General features: G+C 35.9%; 2 protein-coding genes across 7 annotated transcripts in view; one reads left to right on the top strand and one right to left on the bottom strand.

The window, feature by feature from the left end:
- PRPF40A (PRP40 pre-mRNA processing factor 40 homolog A (S. cerevisiae)) overlaps positions 1–21345 on the bottom strand; it is a 50696-nt gene extending 29351 nt beyond the window's left edge. For 2 of the 6 annotated variants that reach the window (XM_012659360.1, XM_012659375.1), the window contains exons 1-5: positions 21082–21345; positions 19746–19877; positions 6217–6297; positions 5028–5058; positions 3366–3382 (exon numbers count right to left, since the gene is read on the bottom strand). In XM_012659360.1, the coding sequence (XP_012514814.1) occupies positions 3366–3382; positions 5028–5058; positions 6217–6297; positions 19746–19877; positions 21082–21165 (345 nt within the window). In that variant the 5' untranslated portion in view covers positions 21166–21345. Of the gene's footprint in view, positions 1–3365; positions 3383–5027; positions 5059–6216; positions 6298–19745; positions 19878–20955 lie in introns of all 6 variants that reach the window. The other 4 variants (XM_012659350.1, XM_012659354.1, XM_012659382.1 and 1 more) reach the window with 3 other exon arrangements.
- A 987-nt stretch (positions 21346–22332) lies between these two features.
- Positions 22333–26122, top strand: part of ARL6IP6 (ADP-ribosylation factor-like 6 interacting protein 6) — a 29249-nt gene continuing 25459 nt past the window's right edge. Inside the window, exons 1-2 of the mRNA XM_012659339.1 lie at positions 22333–22765; positions 24333–24386. Of these exons, the coding sequence (XP_012514793.1) occupies positions 22369–22765; positions 24333–24386 (451 nt within the window). The 5' untranslated portion in view covers positions 22333–22368. The remainder of the gene's footprint in view (positions 22766–24332; positions 24387–26122) is intronic.

The following is a 26122-nucleotide window of genomic DNA, read 5'->3' as shown; positions in this document are numbered from 1 at the left end:
ATGTACCAACATGTTATGAGATGTTAATAGTGGGAGAGACTCTAAGTTATGTGGGGGGAGCTCTGTACATTCCATTCAATTTTGCTGTATGCCTAAAACTGTTCTAATAAAGGTTATTTAAAAAAAAAAAGTCCCCTGTCTGGAAACCAAGAAAAACATACTGCTTAATAACCTTTTAATAAAGAAATCCAATGGAGGAAAAAGAAAACACAATAATTAGAGCCAAATGATAATGAAAACTCTGTATATCAAAACTTATGAGACACAGTTAAATTTGTATAAAAACTAAGGATGTCTGAAAACTAGAAGCTAAAAATGAGAAAAAAGTAACCAAGAAGGAAATAAAGACGACAGCAGAAACAAACCAAAATTACTCACACACACAAAAAATCACAATAAAAATGATAGCAATGATGATTTTTAATGCTATGCTAAATAATTAGAAAATGCCAATGAAAGGGATAATTTCTGGAAAGATAAAAATTAGAAGAGAAAACTTTAGAAGAGATCACTAACCACTAAAGAAATCTGAAATGATAATCCAAAACCTCTATCCTCAAAAAGTATTAGGTCCAGTCAGTTTTTAGTTGTGCTCTATCAAGCTGTTAATAAGTAAGTTATTCTTCATTTACTCAAGTTGTTCTAAGGAACAGAAAGATAGGGGGTTATTGCCCAGACACAAGCAAGCTGCATAAGATAATAGCAAACTGAATTCAGAAGGAATACTTGGCCTTATTAAATAAATATTAAAGCCACCCTAACTGAAAAAAGTATTAATGCTAGATTAGAAATATACAAATAGAAATAAACAGTGGAAAAGAAAACCCAGAAATAGAGGCCAGAATATATGAGAATTTACTATATGATAAAAAAGAAATTTCAATTAAGTGAGGAAAAAATGGTTTGATAGACACCTGACACAACTGCTTATCTATCTTATAGACATTCCAGATGAATCAAACACTTAATGATAAAAAAAAAGCAATACAAATCTTCTAAGAAAATACAGGAAACTTTATGAATAGCACAAGGGATGAAGATATGCTTGTAAAAATTTCAAGATACTCAAAAGCTAGAAAGGCTAACCAAGGCTGGGCATGGTGGCTCACACCTACAATCCTAGCATTTTAGGAGGCCAGGAGTTTGAGATTAGCCTAAACAAGAATGCAAGTAGAAATATTAGCCTGGCATGTTGGTGCATGCCTGTAGTCCCAGCTATAAGGAGGCTGAAGCAAAAGGACCGCTTAAGCCCAGGAGTTGGAGGTTGCAGTGAGCTACTAATATGACGACGATGTCACTACACTCTAGCCAGGGCAACAGAGCGAGACCCTGTCTCAAACAAGGCGAAAAAAAAGAGCAAATTCAGGTCAAGAGTAAAGTCAAAGCTGAAAACACTGAAACACAGAGGGATTATTTAAATGTTTAAAAAATAATGCATCAAAGGTTAAAGTAACAAAAAAAGCATAACCATATGTGATTACATTAAAATAAAAAAAAAATGGTGTGGCAAGCCACATTAAAAGCAAAAATCAACAAATGGCAGACTAGGAAAAATATTTGAAATTCATGACTAGTAAAGGATTAATATCTATAACATTTAAAGAATTCTTAAAATAAAATTGGTAAGGAAAAAAACAAAAGAAATAGTCCAACAGAATATCAGGACAGGATGGAGATAGGTTAACAGAGGAGAAATCCAAATAGCAAATAAAAAGTTAAATCTCGTGAGGAGTCAAATTTAAGAACTATCACTTCAAACCCATGTCCAGCCATCAAACAAACGAGTGATACTAGGCTATTGCTACTAGAGATTTTTGGAGAAAAGGAAATGCTACCACAATGACGTTAGAAATGTGCATTTTGTATTCTTCTTGAAAAACAACATAACTAGGTATATACTCTCCATCCCAGAAGTTTTATTCCTGGAATCTTTCTTAGATGTGAAAGACTGAACTGTTTGTATTTGGGGTAGGGTGAGACCCTAGAAATAAACTGAATTTTTATCACTTGGTGAATGGTGAAATAAATTCATGTGTCTTGATACTAAAGAATACTTTATGAAGTCATTTAAACTACTAATATTACACCTACATTAGGGAACTTACACAGATTTTTCACAATTGACATATAAAGGAGAAAAAAATATACTTATAAATAATTTAAAAGCATATATAATATGACCCAATTATGTAAAAAGATATATACACACACACACATTTCTTTATGCTTAAATAATATATGCAAAGAGATTGTTGGCAAAATATTAGTGGTAGTTCACTCGTGGTCGAAAAATTAAGGGTGAATTTTACTTTCTTCTTCATAATTTATGTCTGCTTCATTTTCTTCCCAATAAATCATTACTTAAATAAGCAGGAAAAACATGAAGCTATCCTTTTTCAAAAGCAGGTACTTATTACAATAGAAGAATATCAGATGGATATTTTCTAACCATTCAACTTTTAACACAAAAGATACATGAATGTTTTAAAAACATTTAAATAAGGTTCTCAATTTGAAAATTTTCCCCTCAAATGTAAAATATTAACACATATATAACCAGTTCAAAGCTTCTTGTCTTTCCTCAGCCACAACAGTGGGATAACTGCCACCTCTCAGAATGTTGCTATGATTGTAAGAGATTATACACATAAACTCTTCCTTTTGTTGATCTTTAAGGAACAGCCAAAAACAAACAAACCACAAAAAAAATCTTTTGGGCTAAAGAATGAGATAATATTAATAAGCATAAAATAGCCATCTTTAAGTGGGGACATAGGCTTAACATTATTTTCCTAAAACATGGGACAGTACAAAAATGTTTAACAGAATATCATACACAAAAGCACGAGCAAAAGGAGAAAGACTATTATCTTAGGATATCATTCTCTCCCTTCCTAAAGAAATATCAAAGCAATTCTGAACATGTCATTTTTCTTTCTAATGTAGTGTTAAGGAAAAGTATAGCAAAAAAGTGTTTCTTAAAATTACTACATATTAAAAAATTCTACATTAGGTTTGCAGTGTTGAAAATGGGCATATAAATTTTTCTATATAAAAAGCAGCATCTTCTAATGCAGTGCTTACTAATGATTACCAGGTTAATTACTGTGCACCTACAAGTTCTGCTTCCCTTCTAAGTGTAATGGAGAGAAATCAAATCCTTGTAAAAACTGATAAATATAATTCCTGTTCCTCTCATTAACCCCATCGAAACTATATTTTAAAATAAATCATTGTTTCAACCTTTGGCATAGAAAGGGGAAACTGAAGATTAATGCAAGGATTAAATTAGCAGATAATTCTTAGAATGAAAATAAGGATAAGTATAATGAAATAAATAAATTAGAGGTTTAAAGAGTACTTACTGCACCAGATGTTGTACCTAAAGAAAAAAAAAAAGTTTTAATATTTATTCATACTATTTCTTCCTCCTCATCCTCTCTCACTAACAATCCTGAGATTGTCCCACATGACTTAAGTGCCTGTTCTCTTTCCCACAAAAGAAACATCTATAGTGCAAAGCACTTTCAGAATTTGAAAGTTCTATCCACAAACCTGCTTGGAGCCAGTTTGAAAAGTATTCATCTTTGCCTTTGGTTTCTCTTCTCCTTGCTATCACAGGTGTCCACCTTGCCTAATTTCTCTTCCTCTGCTATACATAACACCAAAGTACAATAATGCCTCTGACCTCTGATCCTCTGGCTTTAGATCTGTGGTAACTACAACTATCTAGATTCCAGGCTTGTGCTGTATAATACAGTAAACATTAGCTACCACACATCCCTGTTTAAATTAAAATTTTAAATTAAGATTAAATTTTAAAAAATTCAGTCCCTCGGTTGTACTAGCCACATTTCAAATACTTAATAATTACGTGTGGTTAGTGGCTACTACACTCGACAGTACAGATTACAGAACATTTCCAACACTGCAGAAAGTTATATTAGATTGTGCTGCCCTATACAACTATAGAAAACCTCTTAAGGATCTTTGAAATGCACATTAGTCACAAAACTCATACTAATAATGTTTAACTTTAGAAACTAGCAATGGAAAACTGTATGTAAAAAGAAAACAAAGACTGCATGCAAAACAAAACAAAGTTCACATATACTGAATGTACTCAAAAGCAGCTACTATGGACATCAGTAGTAGAGCCAACACATTTTAAAAGTAATTAAAAAGAAATTTAATATAATTTTCCAGGATTACTTAGGGTTAATAGTACTCAGCTAGCTACGTAAGAAAAAAAAATTGTATTTAAGTATTTTCAATTAAATACATAATAAAATCTGTGAAACATCTTAAAAAGACCAATTATGTCCCATATAAACCTGCAGGGAAGCACATAGTATGTTTCAAACATCTTTCAACCAATAATGTTTAAAACATGTTTTGGTATAATCACAGAATAAATTTCAGCATCTGGAATATTAATTCATGTAGAAAACTATTCATGAATAATGGAGGCATTACTATTATATATTAAAGCCAGTTAAAATCGCCGATTATTGGTAAATAATGGGAAAAAAAATTATGACAGGCTTACAAACTCCAATGACCACAAGGGCCACACAGATGACAAAAAAATGAATGTGAAGTAGTCCAGAAGGCCATGGAGACTGCATACTCCACATCTAAAGTATGGAGCCACTACCCCATTCCTATGTTTGCTATGTACAAACATGGACTTAACCAGAGTTCATTCATTTAACAAATGTTCTCTGAACACCTACTGTGTTGACAGGACTGAACACTGAAAACTTGGCAAGATAAATCCAAACTTTATGTAAAACCTGCAGACTTTAAATGTTAGCAATCATTACACTACAAAATTTAAAAACATTGTATGGGCCAAAGTTTATCTGCAGGCTAAATGTGGTCCAAAACCTCTGACCTAAAACTATGATCAAGAAATATCAGGAGGTGATTACGAAGTCAAAGACACTGCTTTTATTACTCATTATAATAGAGCTGCTACTCCCAAAATGAAGTATAATACATACCATCATATATAGTATACATACCTGCAGCTACATCCATGCTATTTACACCTGGCTGTAAGAAGAAAAATGAAATTAGTAATATTCTCATTGTTAAAACTATATTTTACATAGGGTCCTCATAAAGCACAGTGAAACCAATCTCTTTTATGGATAATTCTCACTCAGGTGACTCAAAGATTCCTAGCAAAAGTTTTAGTGGTCTCAATTCCCCGAGCTGACTATAAATCGTAAAAGGGATCAGCAACCTGGGGCTTCTTAAGCACTTTCATTTAGGTGCTATATGGTCACCAACTATACACAGATCCACAACTGTTTACCGTAATTTGGAAACCCAAAAAGCTCTGAAAAATAAATTGTTTTCAAGTATGGCCCCAAAACCTATGCAGAATGAACATAAAAGTCTTTACAATCTTTATTTATCACACCTCAGAGTAACTGTCCACCAGTTTTGCTGTAGAAACATTAACATGTTAGAAATTAACATTTTCTAGACCCCACAGGAAATTATTAAATAAGACATAGCATGTGCAATGTGTTACTTTCCAATATTAGAAAGAATTGTGAAATATATCTGGCCTTAAGGGTTTCAGATAAGACACTGGAAACTTACCACCCCAAGGGAGTATGCCACACATGTTCACTATTACCTGATAACCTAGCGGTGTTTGTAAAGAATTTAAACTAATTTGAATATCATACTAACTTATATATTGCTATACTACTGTAATACTAACATATATATTGCTAAAGGGGTAGTAAGGCTGTTTAAGGATTTTTCTAATTAATTTGTCACAGCTGAGGTCTCATGAAATGTGGATTTCAAAATCTAGTATTAAATCACATTATATCAACTTTTCATTAGCACTCAGTAAAGCAAATGTCCACACTTTAAAATTAAAATGTTACCAGACTAGTAAAATCCTTCTGTCTCACAAATTATGCTTTTTGGTACTCTGGTCTTATTTAATATGGAATTAGCTTAACAAGTAAGAATGTACATTTATTATAACATTAATATAAGGAAAAAGGTAAATGCCTATCATTCAAGTTACAGAAACTAAAAGTCCACTGTAATTCTCATATTACATTATAGGACTCCAGCAGCACTTAAAAGGCTAACACAACTGCATGAAAAATACATATATATTATTTCATATATAAAAGCAATCAGTCAAAACAACACAGAAAATACTTATTTTCACATGATTACCGGTAAGGCAGGCTGCATGGATGCCTGAGACATATGAGACATCATCATTCCAGGCATTACTGAAGACATCATTCCAGGCATCTAAAACAAAAGTAAAAAAAGGTTACTTTGTAAGACCAAAGTATTTAATGACTTTAAGAATCATATAACTTAAGATTAAAAACCACTGAACACTATACTATGTGGACAGTATGCTTAGTAAGTGCTTGTTGAATGAATGAAGTACTTTTTCAATGCTCTATTTTAATATTTATGTCATAGTTTATATGTATAGTCAAAATTATTTTAACAAGTAAATTTAAAAGTTTGAGCTATTATGTTATTTCTAGCCTAAACTTAAGAGTATTAATTTCCTGTTAGCATTAACTCAATACTTATGTTTTCCTCCCTTGTTTGGAGCAAGAGAATTTAAGATAAAATTTTTTCAGTATTTTTCACCTTTGACTTTTAATACCTATATTGAATAAATTTTACAACAATTTGTTCCTTTTCAAAATCCTAGATCAAAGGTGCTTAAAATCCAAACAGCGACTTTAAAAAAATACATAAAAAACAAACTTTTAAACCCCCAATCATCTATTCTCTCTCCTACAGAGAACTTAAGGCACATACATAAATGTCTTAAGATACTAGTTTGGGATCTCAATCTAGTTTACCAATGGCTGCCATTCAAATCTACGAATTAATTCTACTAAGTGTGAATACAAATCATGAAGATTAACATAAATTTCCTAAGGATTTGACCATTATATTAGTATAATCCCACATTACAATTCTGATTTTAATATGAACATCAAAAGGATCTACTGAAAATGGGAGGGGAAAAAATACATACAATAATCACAGGAATTGGAACAATGTAATTATTCAACAGTTTCAAATTAAATAATTTGAGAAATAGGAACAAAAGAAAAGAAACAAGCATTTGGTCAGTAGGAGCATAAACATTAAAGCCTACTAAAGGTAGATAAGAACATTCATGCGCTGAATTTGATTATTTGTGAAAGTCAACTCATGAAGCAAAATAAAGCTAAAGTACCTATTAAAACGAAGTAGCATGGAGTTAATAGATTAAAAACGACCAGTAAATTGTTTATACATTATTAATTGAGAACTTGTTGACAGAAATTTTGAGTAGAAGAATGTGATAGCCTACTTGAAGCATGTTCAAAATAATATGTTTAAAAAAAGGTACAGAATTTGAAACAGAAGCACTGACAAGCCTCCATCATCCTGATAGACTAAAAAATAAGAGAAATAACTTACATGTTAAGTGAAAAATAATATAGCAATCAAATGAGAAAGAACTAGGCTTGCTCCTAGCCCATATATCTCACCCAACAGATATATCCTCACAATTAATTTTGCTGTAGGCTAATGCAAAGTAAGTTCAATCAGGTAACTGGTTATGGGGGAAAGCAACCCAGAAGCAGAGTGGGCAACAGAGAAACAGCCTAATCCTTAAAATGGCCTATATAAAAAAATCAAAAGCTAGTAACATATCCAAAACTGGAATTCTAAGCTAAATTGGGAAATCAAAGTTTGAAAACTTAAGAGAAAAACAAATCAAAGTAATTTCTCATAAGAATTAAAGGTTTTTTTAAAAGTAGGGTAAAATCTCCATAATGCAATAGAACATTTCCTTAGGCTAACAGCAGACTATACAAATGAATCTTAATTTCAAACTGAAACATTCTGACACACACCAAGACCAAATACTGTTTAAAAAACAGCCAAAAAAAAATCCTATATGTAACAAGAGTTTACTACACTAAGCTTCTGAGACTTAAAGGAAACAATATTTGAAAATCATTAAAGAACACACAGAACTTTACATAGTTCTCTATCCTGATATCTCAAATTTTTAAACATCACAAAAATGTTCCTTTAGAGACTGGAAATCATGGTATTGGTTATGGAATGAAATTTACTGTCAAATAAAAAGCTACATTCTTTTTCATTATCTTAGTAAATTCTGAGGGGGTGGCAACTAGTTAAGCTTGTTTTACCTGACAAACTCATTTACAAGTCTTAAATTATGTGCAACTGAAAATTCTAAAAGTAAATAGACCATTAATACAATTTAAAACAAAGCTGTGATGTTGTTAACATGAAACCAAAGAACAAAAACATAAATATGCAAAATACTGTATTTTGTATGAAAAGCTATTATAAGAATTTGACAAATTTAGAGCTCCTTTAGAGGCCTGAGCATCACAGAAAACCTGAAGAATCTACTTTGTGGCAATGTTATGAAGATTCCCATTTTCCATAAATTCTAGTATATACATAACATGGAGACAGATCTTCAATCCCTCTCTTTGAAGTTGCTTTCTTTCAGATGATTTGTGCTGACTTATGCCTATTACTTGGCAGCACCACAAATCTGAGATCAGATTCTTTTCTATTAGGTTGGTGCAAAAGTAACTGCAGTTTTAAGCACTGTTGAAATTTGGCTTTTGATATTGGAACGCATTCTTAAATAAATGTGGTTATGTTATATATCATTTTAATGCACATTTTTCACTTAATGTTTTTTTGCTAATGATTTATTACTTGCTGTTTATTTTATATTTATTTAAGACTATGGAAATGATTGATGTTAGACAAAAAGCAAATCTGAGTTATTTTCTATATGAGTTCATAAAGAGACAACTCGCAACATCAACAACGCATTTGGCCCAGGAACTGCTTACGAACATACAGTGCAGTGGTGGTTCAAGAAGTTTTGCAAAGGAGATGAGAGCCTTGAAGATAAGGAGCGCAGTGGCCAGCCATGGAAGTTGGAAGTTGACAACCAGAAATTAACAATGACCAATTGAGAGCAATCATCAAAGCTGATCCTCTTACAACTATATGAGAAGTTGCTGAAGAACTCAAAGGTCAACCATTCTACAGTTCTTTGGCATTTGAAGCAAATTGGAAAGGTGAAAACGTTCAGTAAGTGGGTGCCTCATGAGCTGACTGAAAAGCAAAAACATCGTTTTTAAGTGTCATCTTCTCTTCTTGCATGCAACAATGAAGAACCATTTCTCAATACGACAAGCTGAGATGACCAGCTCAGTGGTTGGACCAAGAAGCAGCTCCAAAGCACTTCCCAAAGCCAAATTTGCACCAAAAAAAGGTCATGGTCACTGTTTGCTGGTCTGCTGCCAATCTGATCCACTATAGCTTTCTGAATCCTGGCAAAACCATTACATCTGAGAGGTATGCTCAGCAAATTGATGAGACGCACCGAAAATTGCAACGCCTGCAATCGACATTGGTCAACAGAAAGGGCTCAACTCTTCTCCATGACAACAACTGAACGCTTTAAAAGCTAAACGAATTGTTTTGCCTCATCCGCCATATTCACCTGACCTCTCACCAACTGACTACCATTTCTTCAAGCATCTCGACAACTTTTTGCAGGGAAAACGCTTCCACAACCAGCAGGATGCAGAAAATGCTGTCCAAGAGTTTGTCAAATCCCAAAGCATGAATTTTTAACTACGAGAATAAACAAACGTATTTTTCATTGGCAAAAATGTGTTGATTGTAATGGTTATTATTTTGATTAATAAAGGAGTCTAGTTATAATGATTTAAAATTCAGGGTCCAAAACTGCAATTACTTTTGCATCAATCTCTTAAGTTGTCTATTCTTTTTTTTGTTGTTGTAATACCACACCTAATGGGAATCCAGCCTGCAAGCTTATGAGAATTGGCTTGTGGTTCAAATCCTTAAGCAATTTTCCCCCTCCCTCTTCCATATAACAAAAGTTCCTTTGTTGTCCCTTTTTGCCTGATAGGTAAACTTCTTGCTTCACATGAAGGTATGTATAGCCCTTGGTGTCCCCTTTATCTGTAGAGTCTTTTAGACTTCCCATTTTAGGTTTTTTCCTTTGTTAGGGGTGCATGAAATACAGCCACGTGTCGCTTAATGATGGGGATATGTTCTGAGAAATGCTATCATTAGGTGATTTCGGTGTGCAAACACCCTGGAGTGTACTTACACAAACCTAGATGGTATAGTCCAGTATACACCTAGGCTATAAACATGTACAGTATGTTACTGTACTGAATACTGTAGGCAACTGTAACACAACAGTATTTGTGTATCTAAATACAGAAAAAGTACAGTAAAAATACAGTATTATATTATGGCACCACCTTCAACTGACCAAAACCTATGTGGTACCTTACTATAATAGATTGTCTCACCACTGATGACATCTAAAGTTTAATGAAAATGGGATGATAATTCAAAAGGATAAAAGGGAAAAATTCTTAACACAGTTGCTACAATAATGTCACAAAAAATTTCACGAGTCACATCATTCTTAAGGCTACAACGTGGTAGTTTATATTAGTTGAATGTGAAGCATACCATAAAATCAAAACATAAATTTCTTTACAAATTTCCATTTCAACTACTTTCGCAAATATGTAAAGTGCTATAATTAAGAATTTTTAGTTGTTAGGATTAGAGAGGGGGAGAGAAAGGGGAGGGAGGAAGGCATACTTATGAGACATAAACCAAATTCCCTAAAATATTAAACATCTGAATTTTATGGATGCTTTGGCACCTTTTAAAAAGAAAAATAACTGATATACTATATTTGATATACTTTATTCGTAAGTGGGCAACTGTATGTATATATACAGTATATATACAATTTCTATGTATATTTCTATTTCCCATTCTTTTAATGACAAAAGTTATACAACCAATTATCAAGATGCTCTCAGAAGAATCACCACTGTGAGGAAAATAAAGAATAAATGAGCAAAAACTAGGGAGTATCACAAAATCTGCTTAGTCATTCTTACCATCCCAGAAAGTTTCTAATGTTAGGTATAAATAAGCATGTTTCATTTATCGCTCTACATATTTTAAAAATGAAAATAAAAGGTACAGTACTAAAAATAATCATCAATGCTACAGCAAATAAATTTCACAAAATGTAAGCTAAATGAGTCCAATTTTACTAAGACATGAAAACAAAAGTGTTCACATGGGGACTTCACAAGTTCTTTTCTTCATAATTATTTCCTAAAATTTTTCCTGCTGGAAAGAAATCACAAACAACTTGACCTATCTTTTGTCTAGCCTTATAGAAAATTATCTGAAAAAATATTAACTCCTAAATTTGTTTGATTTTTAAAAACCATTCTTGCTGCAAAATCTGTAGTTGCAAACTGATAATCTAAATGATTCTTGTCTTTTTACCTGGTTCCTTTTAAACATGCTAAAGTGAAATTCCCTAAGGACAGCCAGCAGAGGCCATTTAGTATTTAAAAACAACTATCTCATACACCACTAAATTATTTTATAAATCAATATACAATACAAAAATATACTTGAATAAATGCAAAAACTGAATCATTAAATGGAACTACATATTCATCCACAATTGGAAATAAACAGAAATACCTATGATTAAAGCATGCCCTTAGCAACTGAAAGTGGTTACATATTAAGAAAATCATTTAATCTCACTGCCTCTTAATCTAGAGCAATATAAATTTAAGATATCATTTTTTGTTAAGAAACAGATAAATAAAAGGTAGATAATATTTGCACAAATTGTTAGACTAGACTAGAACCTTACCATTTAACAAGACAATTGCCAATATTCAAAATTATTTAGTTTGCTAAACCCTCTCAACCTACAGAATTTAGAATTGCTGAAACATAGTTACACTTTCAGGTTCTAGGGAGGTTAGCTTAATTAATTACATAATCTTTTACTGCTTTAGAGAAAAGCAGCTCAGCATAGCTATTAAGTGCACTCTTAAGTCAGACTGGCAGAATTCTTATCCCAGCTTGAACACTTACCAACAGTATGATTTTAGGCTAATTTACTTGATCTCTCTGGACCTCAATTTCCTCATCACTGTGAAAAACAGTGCCCATCTGATAGGACTGTTGTAGGGACCAAATAGAACAATACATGTAAGGCACTTAGAACAGCGCTCAATAAATGCTACGACAGCTATTTTATTATCACTGCTCTCCTTCAACTCATATGATAAAAGTATCTCTTACGTTGCCCCTTTCCTCATCTACTCTATCTCTCTCTCAAGCACTTTGGTTCTTTAAAAGCATCTACAGGCATGGTGGCTCACCCCTGTAACCCCAGCACTTTGGGAGGCCAAGGTGGGAGGATCGCTTGAGGCCTAGAGTTCGAGACCAGCCTGGGCAACACAGCGAGACCTTGCCTCTACCAAAAAAAAAAAAAAAAAAAAGGAGAGCATGGTGATGTGTGCATGTAGTCCTAGCTACTTGGGAGGCTGAGGTGGGAGAATTACTTGAGGATAGGAGTTTGAGGATGCAGTGAGCTGCGACTGTGACAATGTACTCAAGCCTGAGTGACAGAGTGAGATCACGTCTCTTTAAAGAAAAAAAAATCAAATTCAATAGGGTATATAAATCTCTCAAAGTTTATATAAGCGTGGCAGCAAAATTATAATTCTTTATTACACAAATTATTGGACATAAAAAACTTAAAAATAAAGCTGAATGAACTCTTAATACATTATTTTAAAAAAGCTCTAAACTGGGGATACACAGAAATTGTGGTGCCTCAGTTAAGTCATACAGAATTAACGACTTTAAAACTTACTCTAAAAAGTCATCTAAGCCTTAGACATAAGTATACAAACACACAAGACCATTATCTCCTCCCCACCCTAAGTCCTACAAGCTAGATTCAGTATTATATCTAGCTAATTTTTTATACTTTAATTCAGTTAAGAAAAGAGAGGGTAATTTTCTATTACCTTTAAGAAATACATGATCATAAATACCTACATATTAAGTATTTAGTTACCAAAAAATCATCTTTCAGAGGAGTAACAACTTTCTTGGTACCACATGGCCCAAGACACTAGACCAAATAAGTGTTTTCAAACAGAAACTTAATGCTCATTCATTAATTGAAAGGTAATTTAAAGTCTTACCCCAACAAACAGAAGATCAAGACCTACTGGAGACCACTTGTATTATTATGAGAATTTTGTTTAAAAGATAGCCAAGTCTTAAGATAAATGAGGTGAGATTTAAAAAAAAAAAAAATCAAAGTCTAAGATAAAGCAAACAATATTTCAACTCAACATAGTCCTCACTTGCTGGCATGTTTATAGTCCTTTAAGAGACATGACTAACAGAATCATCCAGATTTGGAGAAGATTCAGGTTTCTACTTTGAGTGCACCTAGTAAGAAAGAAGAAGCAACAGATTTCCTTTCAACACCAATGCAAAGTAACACATCTTTAGTAACTGTTAACTACAATTAATTTTTGCTTAAAATAACTTTTCATACAAATAACTTTTGACTAGCTAGCAAAAGAAAGCAAATACAGGCTGAATATCCCTTATCTGAAATGCTTAAAATCAGAAGTGTTTCGTACTTTTTCAGATTTTGGAGTGTTTGCATTTAAACCTACTGGCTGAGCATCCCTTACCCAAAAATTCGAAATCCTCCAACATGCCATTTCCTTTGAGCATCATGTTGGTGCTCAAAAAGTTTTGGACTTTGGAGCATTTCAGATTTCTGGATTAGGGATACTCAACCTGTATAAAAGATTCATGTCCACTAGATTTTCAAATGTCCATAAATATCCTTACAACCAAATAAGCAGTTAGATGACAAAAACACACAATTCAGACTCGTATCTCAGAAATGACTTATGTCCTTGAAAGCAAGGTATATACATCATTCATCTTTACACTAGCACCACACCGGAGAGAAACACAAAAATATAGAAGAAGAAAGTAAGAATGAAAAACTAATGACAAACTTCTACACGAGAAAGTAATCTACTAATTCCTACTTAAAAAACTTTATAATGTAGACCTATTTCTCTAGGTTAAAAACAAACAAACAAGAGAAAAAAACCCTAGCACACTGGTAGGCATATGTATCATACCTTTAACATCTACTGATACTACTACTTCATGACTGGTAGTCATGTCATCAATGTTTCTAACAAATCCGGGTTCTAACACAGGTTAACCTATTGACATTTGTTCCCTTTCCTTTTTGATACCACTAATGAATACATTTGTTGTACTCTATAAGCTTTTTTAAAAATGCGTATGTGAATTGATACTAACTTATTTCTATGTTGCTCTTTTTTCCTAAAGAGCAAACTAACAGGATAAATGGCCCTCATTCATCCAGCGTTTTTTACAAAATGCTAATTCCACGCAATGTGCTAGATAAAGCAAAATAAACAGATAATGGAGGGCAGGGATACTGGGGAAGGAGGTGGAAAGAAATGGTCAAATAAGACTGAGAAATACTGAGTTAAAGTTTTAAGTCTAAAAGTTTTAAAAGGCTTATTATGCAAGACTTCTCAGCATCTTAGTAAATAGAGTGTTTTGTGATTCTCAAGGGGAGAAGGGTTCCAGTTTGTTCTTCCAAATTGATGAAGTCTTCTTAGATCTCTCCAAATACTCCCCACATTTAGTTTTTAAACAGATGAGTTCAAATTTAAGTGAACTTCTATCTAAAGATAATGAAGAGAAACACATCTGTAGTTTCACTAGTAAAATCTAACCATATTTACAGTATAAAAGTTGATACATTAGGTCTACGTCAATGTACTTTTTAAAAAGGACTTGCCTGAGTAATACACACACACAGAAATTACTCAAATTCAAGAATTATGAGTGGATAAACTAAAAAAAAAAAAGTATGGCTCTTTTTGTCACTGGTTAACGTCCAATTTGATGACATGGATTCTGTATATATTCAAAAAGTAATTCAAAGCCAATAGCAACAAATAGTTTTGTCAAATTGGTCAGATAAGTCTAAGATACATTGGATTTCTCTGGAAGGCCTATATTCTAAATCATTTTCCCCTTGGGCACGAAAAAATTTGTGGTAAAATTTCTTAAAAAGATGAGCATCAATGATGTCACACATAGAAATACATTTGCCTGTAATTTAAAACACAGTCATCCTTCGGTATCCTGGCAGGGACTGGTTCCAGGATCCCACTCAATACCAAAATCTGAGGATGCTCAGGTCCCTCACGTAAATATATAAATTACGAAGATATAAACTATGCACATCCTCTCATATACTTCAAATCATCTCTAGAGTACTTATAAAACCTAATACAATATAAATGCTATGTCAGTAGTTGTTATGTTGTATTTTTTAATTTGTTTTTTTTTAAATTGTTGCATTGGATTTTTAAAGAATATTTTCCATTTGCAGTTGGTTGAATCTGTGGATGTAGAGGGCTGACTATAAATGGAACTAAGTATTTTAGTTTTATTCACCAAACAAAAATTTGTATTTTATCTTCCATTTTTTTTTTTCCAAATGAAAAACAACAGTAAAGAGGCAGACATGAAAAACAACAATATGTGGTAACAAAGTAAAGTCACAAGTAACCACTGCAAACAGTCACATGTAACACTTACTGACTTCCTGGCTGCAGAAAAGAATGCATGTGTATTTGTTTCATTCATTCAACAAGTATTTTACTGAGCACCCATGATGTGCCAAGAACCGTGCTCAGCACCTATAGGCTTCTTAAAAAGACAGAACATAACCCCTGCCCTCTAAGAGTGTATAACCTATTACTTTTTGGGAAAATAACACAAATAAAAATCCATAAAACAAATTAAGTCAATAACTAAATGCCAAAATAAGTCAAAATAGTAAGTTATGGGCAGATTACATAGGATTTTCTTGAATAATTTGAAGGGGAGATATAAATTGGCCAAAGTTATTTCTGAGAAACTCTTAGAGAAGGCAGAACTTGAAGTGGTAGAACTTAGGTAAGCAAAAGAAAGTTTATGGTGATAGTGAGCTGGGGGCAGGAGGGCAAGAAGAACAGCGTAAGCTTTAAGTCAGGAACTAATATAATCACTGAAGATACTATGAAAAGACCAGCCTGGGTTCAAATTAGGGAGTGTGAAGACATGTAGCTTTGAATTGTGCTTTGAAATGTACTGTGGGAGATTCTTCAAAATTAAGCTACAGAATTTAGATACTATGCTACAGACACAGCAAAACATTGGAGATTGCTGGGCAAGGAGATATACTGAAATCTAGAATTACTGGGGAGGGGTGAGCCTTGAAGCAAGAAAACCAATGCAAAAATTGTTCAGTAACTGGGCATGGCAGTATGATGACTTGGGCTCAGATGGTAGCAGAAATAGAAATAAAGTAAGATCTGCTAGAGCCTGTCTTACTCAACATAAGAACAAGAAAATCAAACTCATTTGCAAAAAGCAAATTATTCATTTATCAGTTTACTGACCAAAGACCACCCTCCCCCCAAAAAAACCACCAAAAAACCTGAATAAACAGAATTAGGGAGGCACTGCCAAAAGAATTTCCTATTCTTTTCACATCAACCCATAAAATTTCATATCATCTACTCTCCTCATCAAATAGGCTGTTAGAGCTGAAAAGGACCTTAAGACTCTTACTCTAGTCTTTTCAACAAAAGAATAAGAAAAAGACTCCAAAAAGGGAGAAAAAGAGAGCCTACTAGTAGGACTCTCTTGGGTAAAGGCAAAATCATCTGTGATAAAGATGGCAGGACCTGCATGTCCTTTGTGTAAAAGAGACAATAAAAGAATAAGACATGAAAACATGTTAAAGGCAAAACACTTACTATAAATACAGGGAAGAAGATAGCCTCACACATAACTATATTTTGATGCAAATCTCTACAGAAAAATTTTTCAGTATTGCAATCAAGCAAGAAAAATTCTTTATTTTGCTTTATTAACATAGTTTTTTAACCAGTGATCCCTCCAAAAATCTTAAATCATATATTTTTTAAAGTTTAAACAACTTATAAGGTCCCTTTCAGCTGTAAGATCCTATAACTCTAAAAGGAGAAGCATGACTTTCCCATAAAGTTATGCAAAGTAAGAAAGAGGCAAATTTTACCTATAGGATAGATAACTGAGATAAACTTGAAACAAACATTATTAAGCTCCATTAGATAATTTCCAAATATTTATTACTACTAAAAGATTCAGCCAAAATTGTGAAAATGACAGGTCATCTCATGAATTAAAAACAAAAAATTTAACACAACACTTCTTTACTTGTTGCTTTTGAAAAATTACGAGCCTGGCTTCCCTAGATCATTATGCTGTCCAATCTGCATAATATTTTACAAACAAGTTTTAATATTTCATGTCATATTCCGTAACATTCCAAAGACCACAATCATTTAGCAAGTAAGACTGCCACCAATTTTAGTCTTCAACTGGTCCCAGCATGAGATTTTCATGCAAACTAGTCAATAAATGTAAGTTCCGTAACCTTCAGTCCCAAAGTCTAAAGATTTTGTGAACTGACTTTTTAAAAGTCAGTTTGGATGGCAGAACCCTACAAACTGTCACCTCCGTGAATGATACAGGCACTCTTCTTAATTATCTTCTGACCACTTACTGCTCATTAGTATTTCTAAATAGTGGCAGAAGAAATGATGCAGAAAAAAGGATCAATTTTGCTATTTATTATCAACTTTTATTTTTAAGGGAATGTTTATAGAACTATAAATAATTCCCGAATTATTTGAGGATTTAGATTATCCACGTTCTCCCAGTCTGTTATAAAGCTAAAATAAGAATTAGCTTTACCAAGATTTGGACTCCATATTTGTTAGTTATTAAGGGGAAAAAAGGGAATGATCTAATTTTGAGAAAAACAGTAGAGATTCTCTTGGGATCCTCAAAGTTGGACTCTTAACTAAAACATTCATTGTTAAAACAGGAGCCACCAGAGGGAGAAAGATTTCTAAACATCTTAAAGGCACATGGCATATTATTGGCCTAGGAAAAAGGTAGAAGAAAACCACAAGGCAAAATTGAGAGTATTTGAATGGATGTGTACTAAGTAGTAAGTAAACTTACTAGGAAGATGGTCACCAATATAGCTAAAGAGAAAGGGCCATAAAGCAAACTGTGACCAGCTTATGTCAATGAGATACATAAAAGTACTTTTAAAAAATAAAATCCGCATTTTTTTCCCTAGAAATGACAAGCTGGTATCTTGGTTTCGGTACTGCAATAGCACCATTACAGCAAGGGTAGGCAGGTCAATCCCTTGCAAAACTTACCTTGATTGGCCCAATGGAAACAGAAGGCCCCAGAAAAGAGAGAAGCATCTGGCAGTAGCAAATTGTTTTATTTTATCTTTCTGTGGAAAGAAACTAATTTTAAATAAGAACCAGAGCATTTAAAGAATAAATATTTTTAAAGCTCATTATCTAGTTAGAGAAGCTCTACCAAGAAAACAAGAAGAGCTCCTTGCTGCTTAGAGATGGAAAGAAACAGAAGAGGAATCAGAGTTGTTTCTCCATCACCTAGGGAGTTTTAAAATTTGTGTTATTCTAGAGTAACAGAATAAAAGACTCTTTCATTTAAAGAACTCCTGCAGGCAGAATCTTTTGGGCCTGGTGCCTTTGAATAAAGATTTTTACGCAAAATCAAGGGCTACATTCCAAATAAAAAAAGAAGAAAATCACTTGACATTAAGCCCTTCTACTCTTAAGGTTAAGTAAAGAGAGAGAGACACATAGCAAGCTCCTTTTTCCACTGCAGTTTCACCAATAACTTTAACCCATCAAAGCTTAAACGATTATCAAAGTAAACAGTATGAATTAGCAAAAGATCATATGAAATTGGCTTTCCAAAATATTTTGTTAGCCTAAATTTTTGATGATTTATAGAGATACTCAAATGGAAATAACCCAGCCATCTAAGGATCTGTTTATTATAGAACCTAACACAGGGCACAGAATTATTCATGGTAACTAAACCTGTTACCTTTCTTGGATGCTGCTCTAAAAACTCAGTTCTACCAAAGTCACTGAGTCAGCATTAAAACTTTTTGTTCCAAATCTCTCCTATAAAATGTCCACTTACAATTTACGCTAGAGACGGAAGGGGCAGCTCATAAGCAGGAGTGCAGAAGCAATAAGCACTTAAAAAAAAATAATACCATTTAAGTAGAAAATGAACTATCTGGCACTGTCCTATGAAGAAGGAGAATTGTAGAGTAGGAACTCCCCACCCCTATCCGCTACACACAAAGAGGAAGATATTTCAGCTATAAAATTCATCCTAAGCCAAAGGCCTAAACAATTGCTATTTTCAGATTCTATACATTTGCTTGGTCCACCAAAATAAGTTATGTTGCCATACAGATAATATTTACTTTTAGGACATTAACGTCAGTTGACATGCTTGAAAAAATACTGGTTAAACTAAAAAAAAAAAAAAAAAAAAGCCTAGACGTATATTTTTCTTTTTAAATTAAAAAAAAAAAAAAGAGAACTAGTTTTGTTGAATTAGTCAGTATATTTTTAAAACAGAAGACCTTTTCATTACACTCAAAATTTGGTTATAATCACAATTCAACATTTGGCTTATTTGAAATTATTTGGGCATAAACTAATCCTTAAGCACGTACAAGTATTGACCTAGATTTTGAAATCTTGACACAATACTAGAGGCAAAAATAGACAAACAAATGCAAAATAAAACAAAAACATTCTTACTTGTCCCATTGGTGGCCCTCCCATAGGGGGCATCATTTGTGGCATCATTCCATGAGGTACAGGAGGCATATTTGCTCTCTGACCCATAGGATGCATTCCCATTGGGGCATAATGCATGCCAGGGTGCCCCATCTGAAAAACAGTGGAAATTTAAAAGTTAGCAAGTAACACTAAATGCTTCCCAAAAATCTCATTTTAACAAATCAGTTATCTGCAATAGCATAATATGAGGCCAATGTATGATTACACTACAGAGTTAGTTTATACCTTCTTGTTTTAAGCAAAATGCACCATGCTATTATTTAAAATGAGCTTGCAATTTCCATAACAAAATGGAAAAAGTTAAGATCATTACTGGACAGTTAAATTTTTTTTCTTTTTTAAAAAAAGCAGATTTAATCAGCCGCTAATTGGTTTGCTAAGCTTAGACGGTATGTGTCAAATGCTAATTTAAAAACTGTTATGATGAAAACCACGAATTTGTCCTACTTCACGCAGAAAACAATAACCGGCTATTGTTATTTTATAATGCTATTGATTTTAAACTTTCAAATGTTGCATTTACCAAATTAACTCAGATGAGGGCTAGTCTTATAATACACAAACACTATGGTTACCAGGGACGCTTGACTCTTAACAAACTTACCATTTCCTAACTTAACCTTTAAGACAGGTAAAATTCCTTCGCCAAAAACACATTTTCAAAGACTGAGGTTCTGTCATTCGTAGACTCTAAATGCAAACAACTAATTCATCCATTTTAACGCGCTTTGAAAAGACACCTACTTTCTTTACCTAGGTGTCCATTGTTCCCAGTTTTAAATCAGGTAATTATTTCCTGCCAATTCCCCTGCAGACCACCACCATTAGTGAAAACAAATTTTGGCAGCCACTTTTAAAGTCTTACAGAATTAAGTCTTTGCCTCCCCGTCCCTGCTAAATCCGGCCTGCGGCTTCAGAACGCTTACCCCGCCCAGGGCCCAGCACCTTCACCGCGCAGTCTAGGCCAAGCCCACTGGGAACTTCCAGGTTCCCACATCCTTCCCTTTGTGCATCCCCGCCCTCCATTTCCCTCCCTCAGAACATTTCCCACCATCTCCAGTTCTTCCTTCGTCCACTCTTATCTTCTTCTCCTTTTGGAGAAAGCTTCCTGTCTCTCTGACTCCGTTTTTCATTGTGCCGCTTTCCCCCTGGCCCACCGATCCCTTACCGAGGGCCGTCTCCTCAGGAAGCCGTCAGAAGAGACCCAAGAGCTGGAGCAGAGGCTTGAGCCGGACAATCTCCGCTCCCCGTCCCCAGGGCCCTGCGAGGGAGGATGGCTCTCCATTTCACTCACCATGAGGCCTCCGCGCTCGGCTCCTGTCCCCGGCCTCATCGTCGGGCTCAGACTGCTCCGCCGGCGGCCACTGCCGCTACACATACCAACAAGAAGCGATCTGAGTGGTTGGCGCCCGCTAGGGCTAAAGGTTAAAGGCTGCCCTGAGCTACGAGGCGGAATAAGCGGGGCCAATAAGCTGACAGGCTTCCCTGCTGTCCAATCAGAGTGTGCCGCTGACACGCAGCTCTGTGGTGATTCGCCCCCAGCCTCAGCCTCACTCGGCGTCGCCTGCATGGGGAGGGGGGAGGAGGTCGAGGGAACTTTCTGCGCCGAGTACTCAGCCGGGAAAACTCCAGCAACTTCCGCAAGGGAAAGGGGAGACAACAGTGTTCAAGCTTCCCAAGCTTAGAACGCCTCACCCCGTAGGTGTTGGGGCAGTGGGGGTCCTGCCACCTTCACCCCCCCCCGTCCGAGTTACGTACGCCCCACAAACCTGAAGCCGCCAGGAGTGGGGTAGGGTGGGGTAGAGGTGGGGTAAGCAGCTTCCAGCGTTAGCGGTGGTAGGGGCTGTTTGCGCGAGCGCGCGGTACTAGAGGTGGAGGGGAAAGGAGGGGGCGGGGAAGGCGAGAGGAGGGGTTCTGAGTAGAGGGTTCGAGCTCCGTACGCACCAGGTGGAGATCGCGCGCCCGAGCGGAGGGGGAAGGAGGCGTGCCGACCAAGTTGTGGTAGCGGTGGGGAAAACCACGGTAAAGGGAGAAATGGATAGACAGTTAAGGTAAAGCGAGAGCGCCAGGCGGTAAACTGCCGTTAATAGGGTAAGCCGTGGAAGAGGGTGAGCGTAGACTGGAGGAAGGGAGAAAGCAAATAGGTTTGGAAATGTGTATCGGAGGAACATGGGCGGGCAGTAGGACCCATCAGCGTCAAGAAGATGCGGCTTTGGGGTCTGCCAAGGCGCGCGCTTGCCTGGAGGTGACGCGGCATTGGCTGAGGTCTGTGGCCCGGACCAAGCGCTGCAGGGGAAGGACACTCGGCTCCCTTCGGCCTCGGCTCACCTCTCCCTGTGTGTTTTCTGCTCTCTCTTCTGCCTATGGCCCTGGGATCCGGCTGTGGTCCGGAGATATCCAGCCTCTTCTGGAGTCTCTCGGCTCCCGTCCCGCCCTACCGCCTGCCGTTGCGCACCCCTGAGTGCGGGGGCCTGGTGGTGGAGGCCACGGCGACGGCCAGCCGCTGATTTGCTGTTGCGGGCGCGGGGCGGGGCAGGTGGGAGACGCTCGGTCCCTGCGGGTGGCACCGTCTTTTCCCGCCATGTCGTTCGTGGAGAGCGGGAGGCGCTTGGCTCCGCGGGGCCGCCGCCTCGACACCCCGGCCCCTTTCACTCGGCCTGCGTATTTTGCCTTCGCTCAGGGGGACAGCTGGGGTGAAGGCGAAGTCGACGAGGAGGGATGCGACCAAGTGGCCCGCGACCTGCGGGCAGAGTTCTCGGCTGGGGCCTCTTCAGAGCCCAGAAGCCGCTCGCTGCTCCTTTCGGATGCGGATGGGTCGCCAGTCCTGCCCGATAAGCGCAATGGCATCTTTCCGGCGGCTACGGGCATCCGAGCCCACTCTCGGCGGTGGCCGGTCCAGGTCCTCTCTATTCTTTGTTCGCTGCTCTTCGCCATCCTTCTGGCCTTCCTCCTCGCCATCGCCTATCTGATCGTTAAAGGTACTGAAGCCGAGACCTTGAGAGTCCAGAGTAAAGTTGAGTCAGGACGTGATATCAACCTCCCTTTCCCATGCCCTACCAAAAACCGGCAAGCTGGCAGTCATACTTTCACTCAGAGCCCTCGTCAACACCTTTCTTTGCTTCCCCCGCTTTGTCTCCTCTCTTCTTAGATGTAGGGGTCCTGGTCCATGATCAAGAGACCCATTTTAAGAAAGGATCTCTTAATTAAATGGATACTTTTGAAGAAATATCTTCAAATCCGTGAACACGGGAGTGACGTATTGGCACGATTAAACGAAATGCAGAACACTCACCGTTAACAGGAGACAGTGAATAGTGCGTTTAAATAAAATAGGCTGTATATATATATATATATATATATGTGTGTATATATATATATATATATATATATTCAGAGGCTTTGATCCACAGTTAAAGATGTGTTAGCCACCGATGTCTCTATACACCCAGAAGTTCTGAAGGACAAGGATTTCCATCCCATAGCCCAAATTTCTGGTTTTATAGGTGAAATAATTAGCTCCTCTTAGTTTTAAGTTTGTAGCCAAGTGTAGTGCACAAAGTTCTGTTGTAGAAGGTATAGTCTGTGCTTCCTCTAATGGTTTTATTTTCCTGTGTCTGAATTTGAAATATTGGCCAGTTGAAATCTTTTTCCAAGACTTATATGGATGTATTGTATGGTGGGCTATTTGTATATTACAGTGGAAGGAATCAGACTTGAGTTTAAATCTCAGTTCCCACTAGTGTGTGTGTGATCTTGGCCAAGTTACTGAAAATGAAGAATTAAAATTAAAAAAAAAAAAAACTTAGTTGTATGAAAAGCACCCAACACATTGTCACTCAAGTATTCACTTTACTTCAGTAAATGAAATTAAATCTATTTAACTCCAGTTTTTATTTTTTCTCATTGCTTCCCAGCCCCTGGTGGGCTGCAGATGGCATCTAACACCTTACCATGTTTGATTGTCATACAGAAGACAGATTGGCAAGTTAATATGTGAATTTTACCTCTTAATAAAGTGGTTTTGGGTGTAAACTGCCAATCTTAAATATTTGGCTGCCAGTGTTTTGCTTTTCTATCACTCCTCTCCCCCTTCTTTTCACTGCAACCGTGATAGTTTTATTTTGTAGGTAGTTTATTTCTCTTTTTGCTCTGAGATACTGCCTTTGTATCATAAAGTCGCAAAACCATGAAAAGTAAAGTCCGTTGCAAAGGCATTGAACTGTGCTTATTTTGGAGAATGGAAAAAGGAAATGAACTCAAAACCTAGTATTCCTTTTAATTTGCATTACATAAAATGTCTTTACAACAACCCTAGAAGATAAACATTACTCTCATCTTATATGCAGTATATGGCTGTTGACACCTGGAGAGAGGTCTTATTTGCTTGTTGAAGGTCACATAGCTAGTAAATTCAATTAGAATTTGAGCCCAGTTCTTCTGACTCCAGAGCACTTTCCACAGCTCCACAATTTCTTCCCAGCCTTTGAGTTACTCTTCAGATTGTAAAATAATCTTTTCTACCTAAATCCTTCTTTGTATTTACAGAGTTACATGCTGAGAATTTGAAAAATGAAGATGATATAGACACTGGGCTATTAGGTATGGACTTAATTATCACTTGATTTGATTTTGAGCTCACTTTTGTTTTTCCAGAACGTTTGAACATACAAAATTTGGGATAAAATACTTGAAGTTTTTGTAGGTACTTTATTTCTCTTTTGCTCAGAGATACTGCCTTTGTATCATAAAGTCGCAAAACCACGTTAAGTGGAAATCCACCCATGTGCAGTTGATTCAGTCTTATGTTTTTCATTTGCATATATTTGTGGTAAATGTTATTAGGTTTCCTTTATATACATATGTATGGAGTGTGTGTGTACATATTATATATTTGCCATGATTTTTTTAATGGACACAGGTGTTTGTGTGTATATGTACCACAGACACTAGTAATACCTTTTGAATATAACTGTATGTGACTCAGGTCCAGAGATTACTTAACATTGTCTAATTACATTCTGGAAGAAGCTTCCCACACCTCTTCTCAGGACTTTAAAAATAAACAAACAAAGCTTCCTTACAAACTTAGCAAAGATAAATAATATCTTAAGCAGACTTCAGGAGAAATTTAAGAAACATTGACCATATTTTGCCCAGGTTAATGACTATGAGAGTCAGACCTGAGTTTCTACAGAGTGTGGAATGCTATAGTTTACAGGTTTCCAGTAAAAAAGGTTATTTCTGCTGTATTTATTTCTCTTCACCAAAATGATTTTTAAGGGTTGAGAACTTTACCTGTCTGGCATATTTTACTCCTATATGCTCTCATTTCTTTGATTTGATCAGTCTAAATTGGAGAGAGGAGATCAAATTTTATTTGCTCCCTTCAAATTTGATCAAATGAGTCAAATAATGTCCCTCTGCACTTCCTCACCTGTTTCAGCAGGAAGAGAAGTGGAATTGCTACATGCTAGGTAGCAGGTGGGCAGGCAGTTAGGTGTAGGCCTTCACCAGTGTAGCTACTATGTACCCACTGTATTCATGTTGCATTGACAGGTAAGGAAAGACCACTTTCCTCTGCTCCTGCACTTGTGCCTTGACATGTAGAGAGATGCATTGCTCTAGGGATTTGAAGACTTGAGCTCTGTCCATCGAATGTAATTTAGTTTAGAGAAGATACCAAATTATTTAAAATACCTGCCATCTTAAATTAGAAAACTATAGAATCTGATAAATTTGAGGAAATTTGCTTTCAAAAACATCTTAAAATTATTGGTTAATATTATGCATATGGAACATTTAGGCTTTTATTAGCTGTTAATGGTTCTTACAACTTCTAACAGTCATGTGCCACATAACAACATCTTGGTCAATAGCAGACTGCGTATATGATAGTGGTCCCATGAGATTATAATGGAGCTGAAAAATTCCTATCACCTAGTGACATCATAGTGCAACGCATTACTTACACGTTTGTAGTGATGCTGGTGTAAACCAACCTATTGCACTGCCAGTTGTATAAAAGTATAGAGCACGTACAATTATGTATAGTATGTAATACTTGATAATAAATGACTATGTTCCTGGTTATGTATTTACTAAGCTTCTTATTGTTATTTAGGGTATATTCCTTCTACTTAGTAAAAAAGTTAACTGTAAAACAGCTTCAGGCAGGTCCTTTGTGTGATATTCTAGAAGAGATTGTTATCACAGGAAATGACATTTCTGTGCATGTTATTGCCCCTGAAGACCTTTCAGTGGTACAAGATGTGGAAGTGGAAGACAGTGACATTGACGATTCTGACCCTATGTAGTTCTAGGCTAATGTGTGTGTT

Source organism: Propithecus coquereli, unplaced genomic scaffold (assembly GCF_000956105.1).
Source record: "Propithecus coquereli isolate 6110/MARCELLA unplaced genomic scaffold, Pcoq_1.0 Scaffold118, whole genome shotgun sequence".
NCBI classification, from domain to species: Eukaryota; Metazoa; Chordata; class Mammalia; order Primates; family Indriidae; genus Propithecus; species Propithecus coquereli.
Note: the sequence above shows the minus strand (reverse complement) of the source record. Positions and strands in the feature narration are given on the sequence as shown.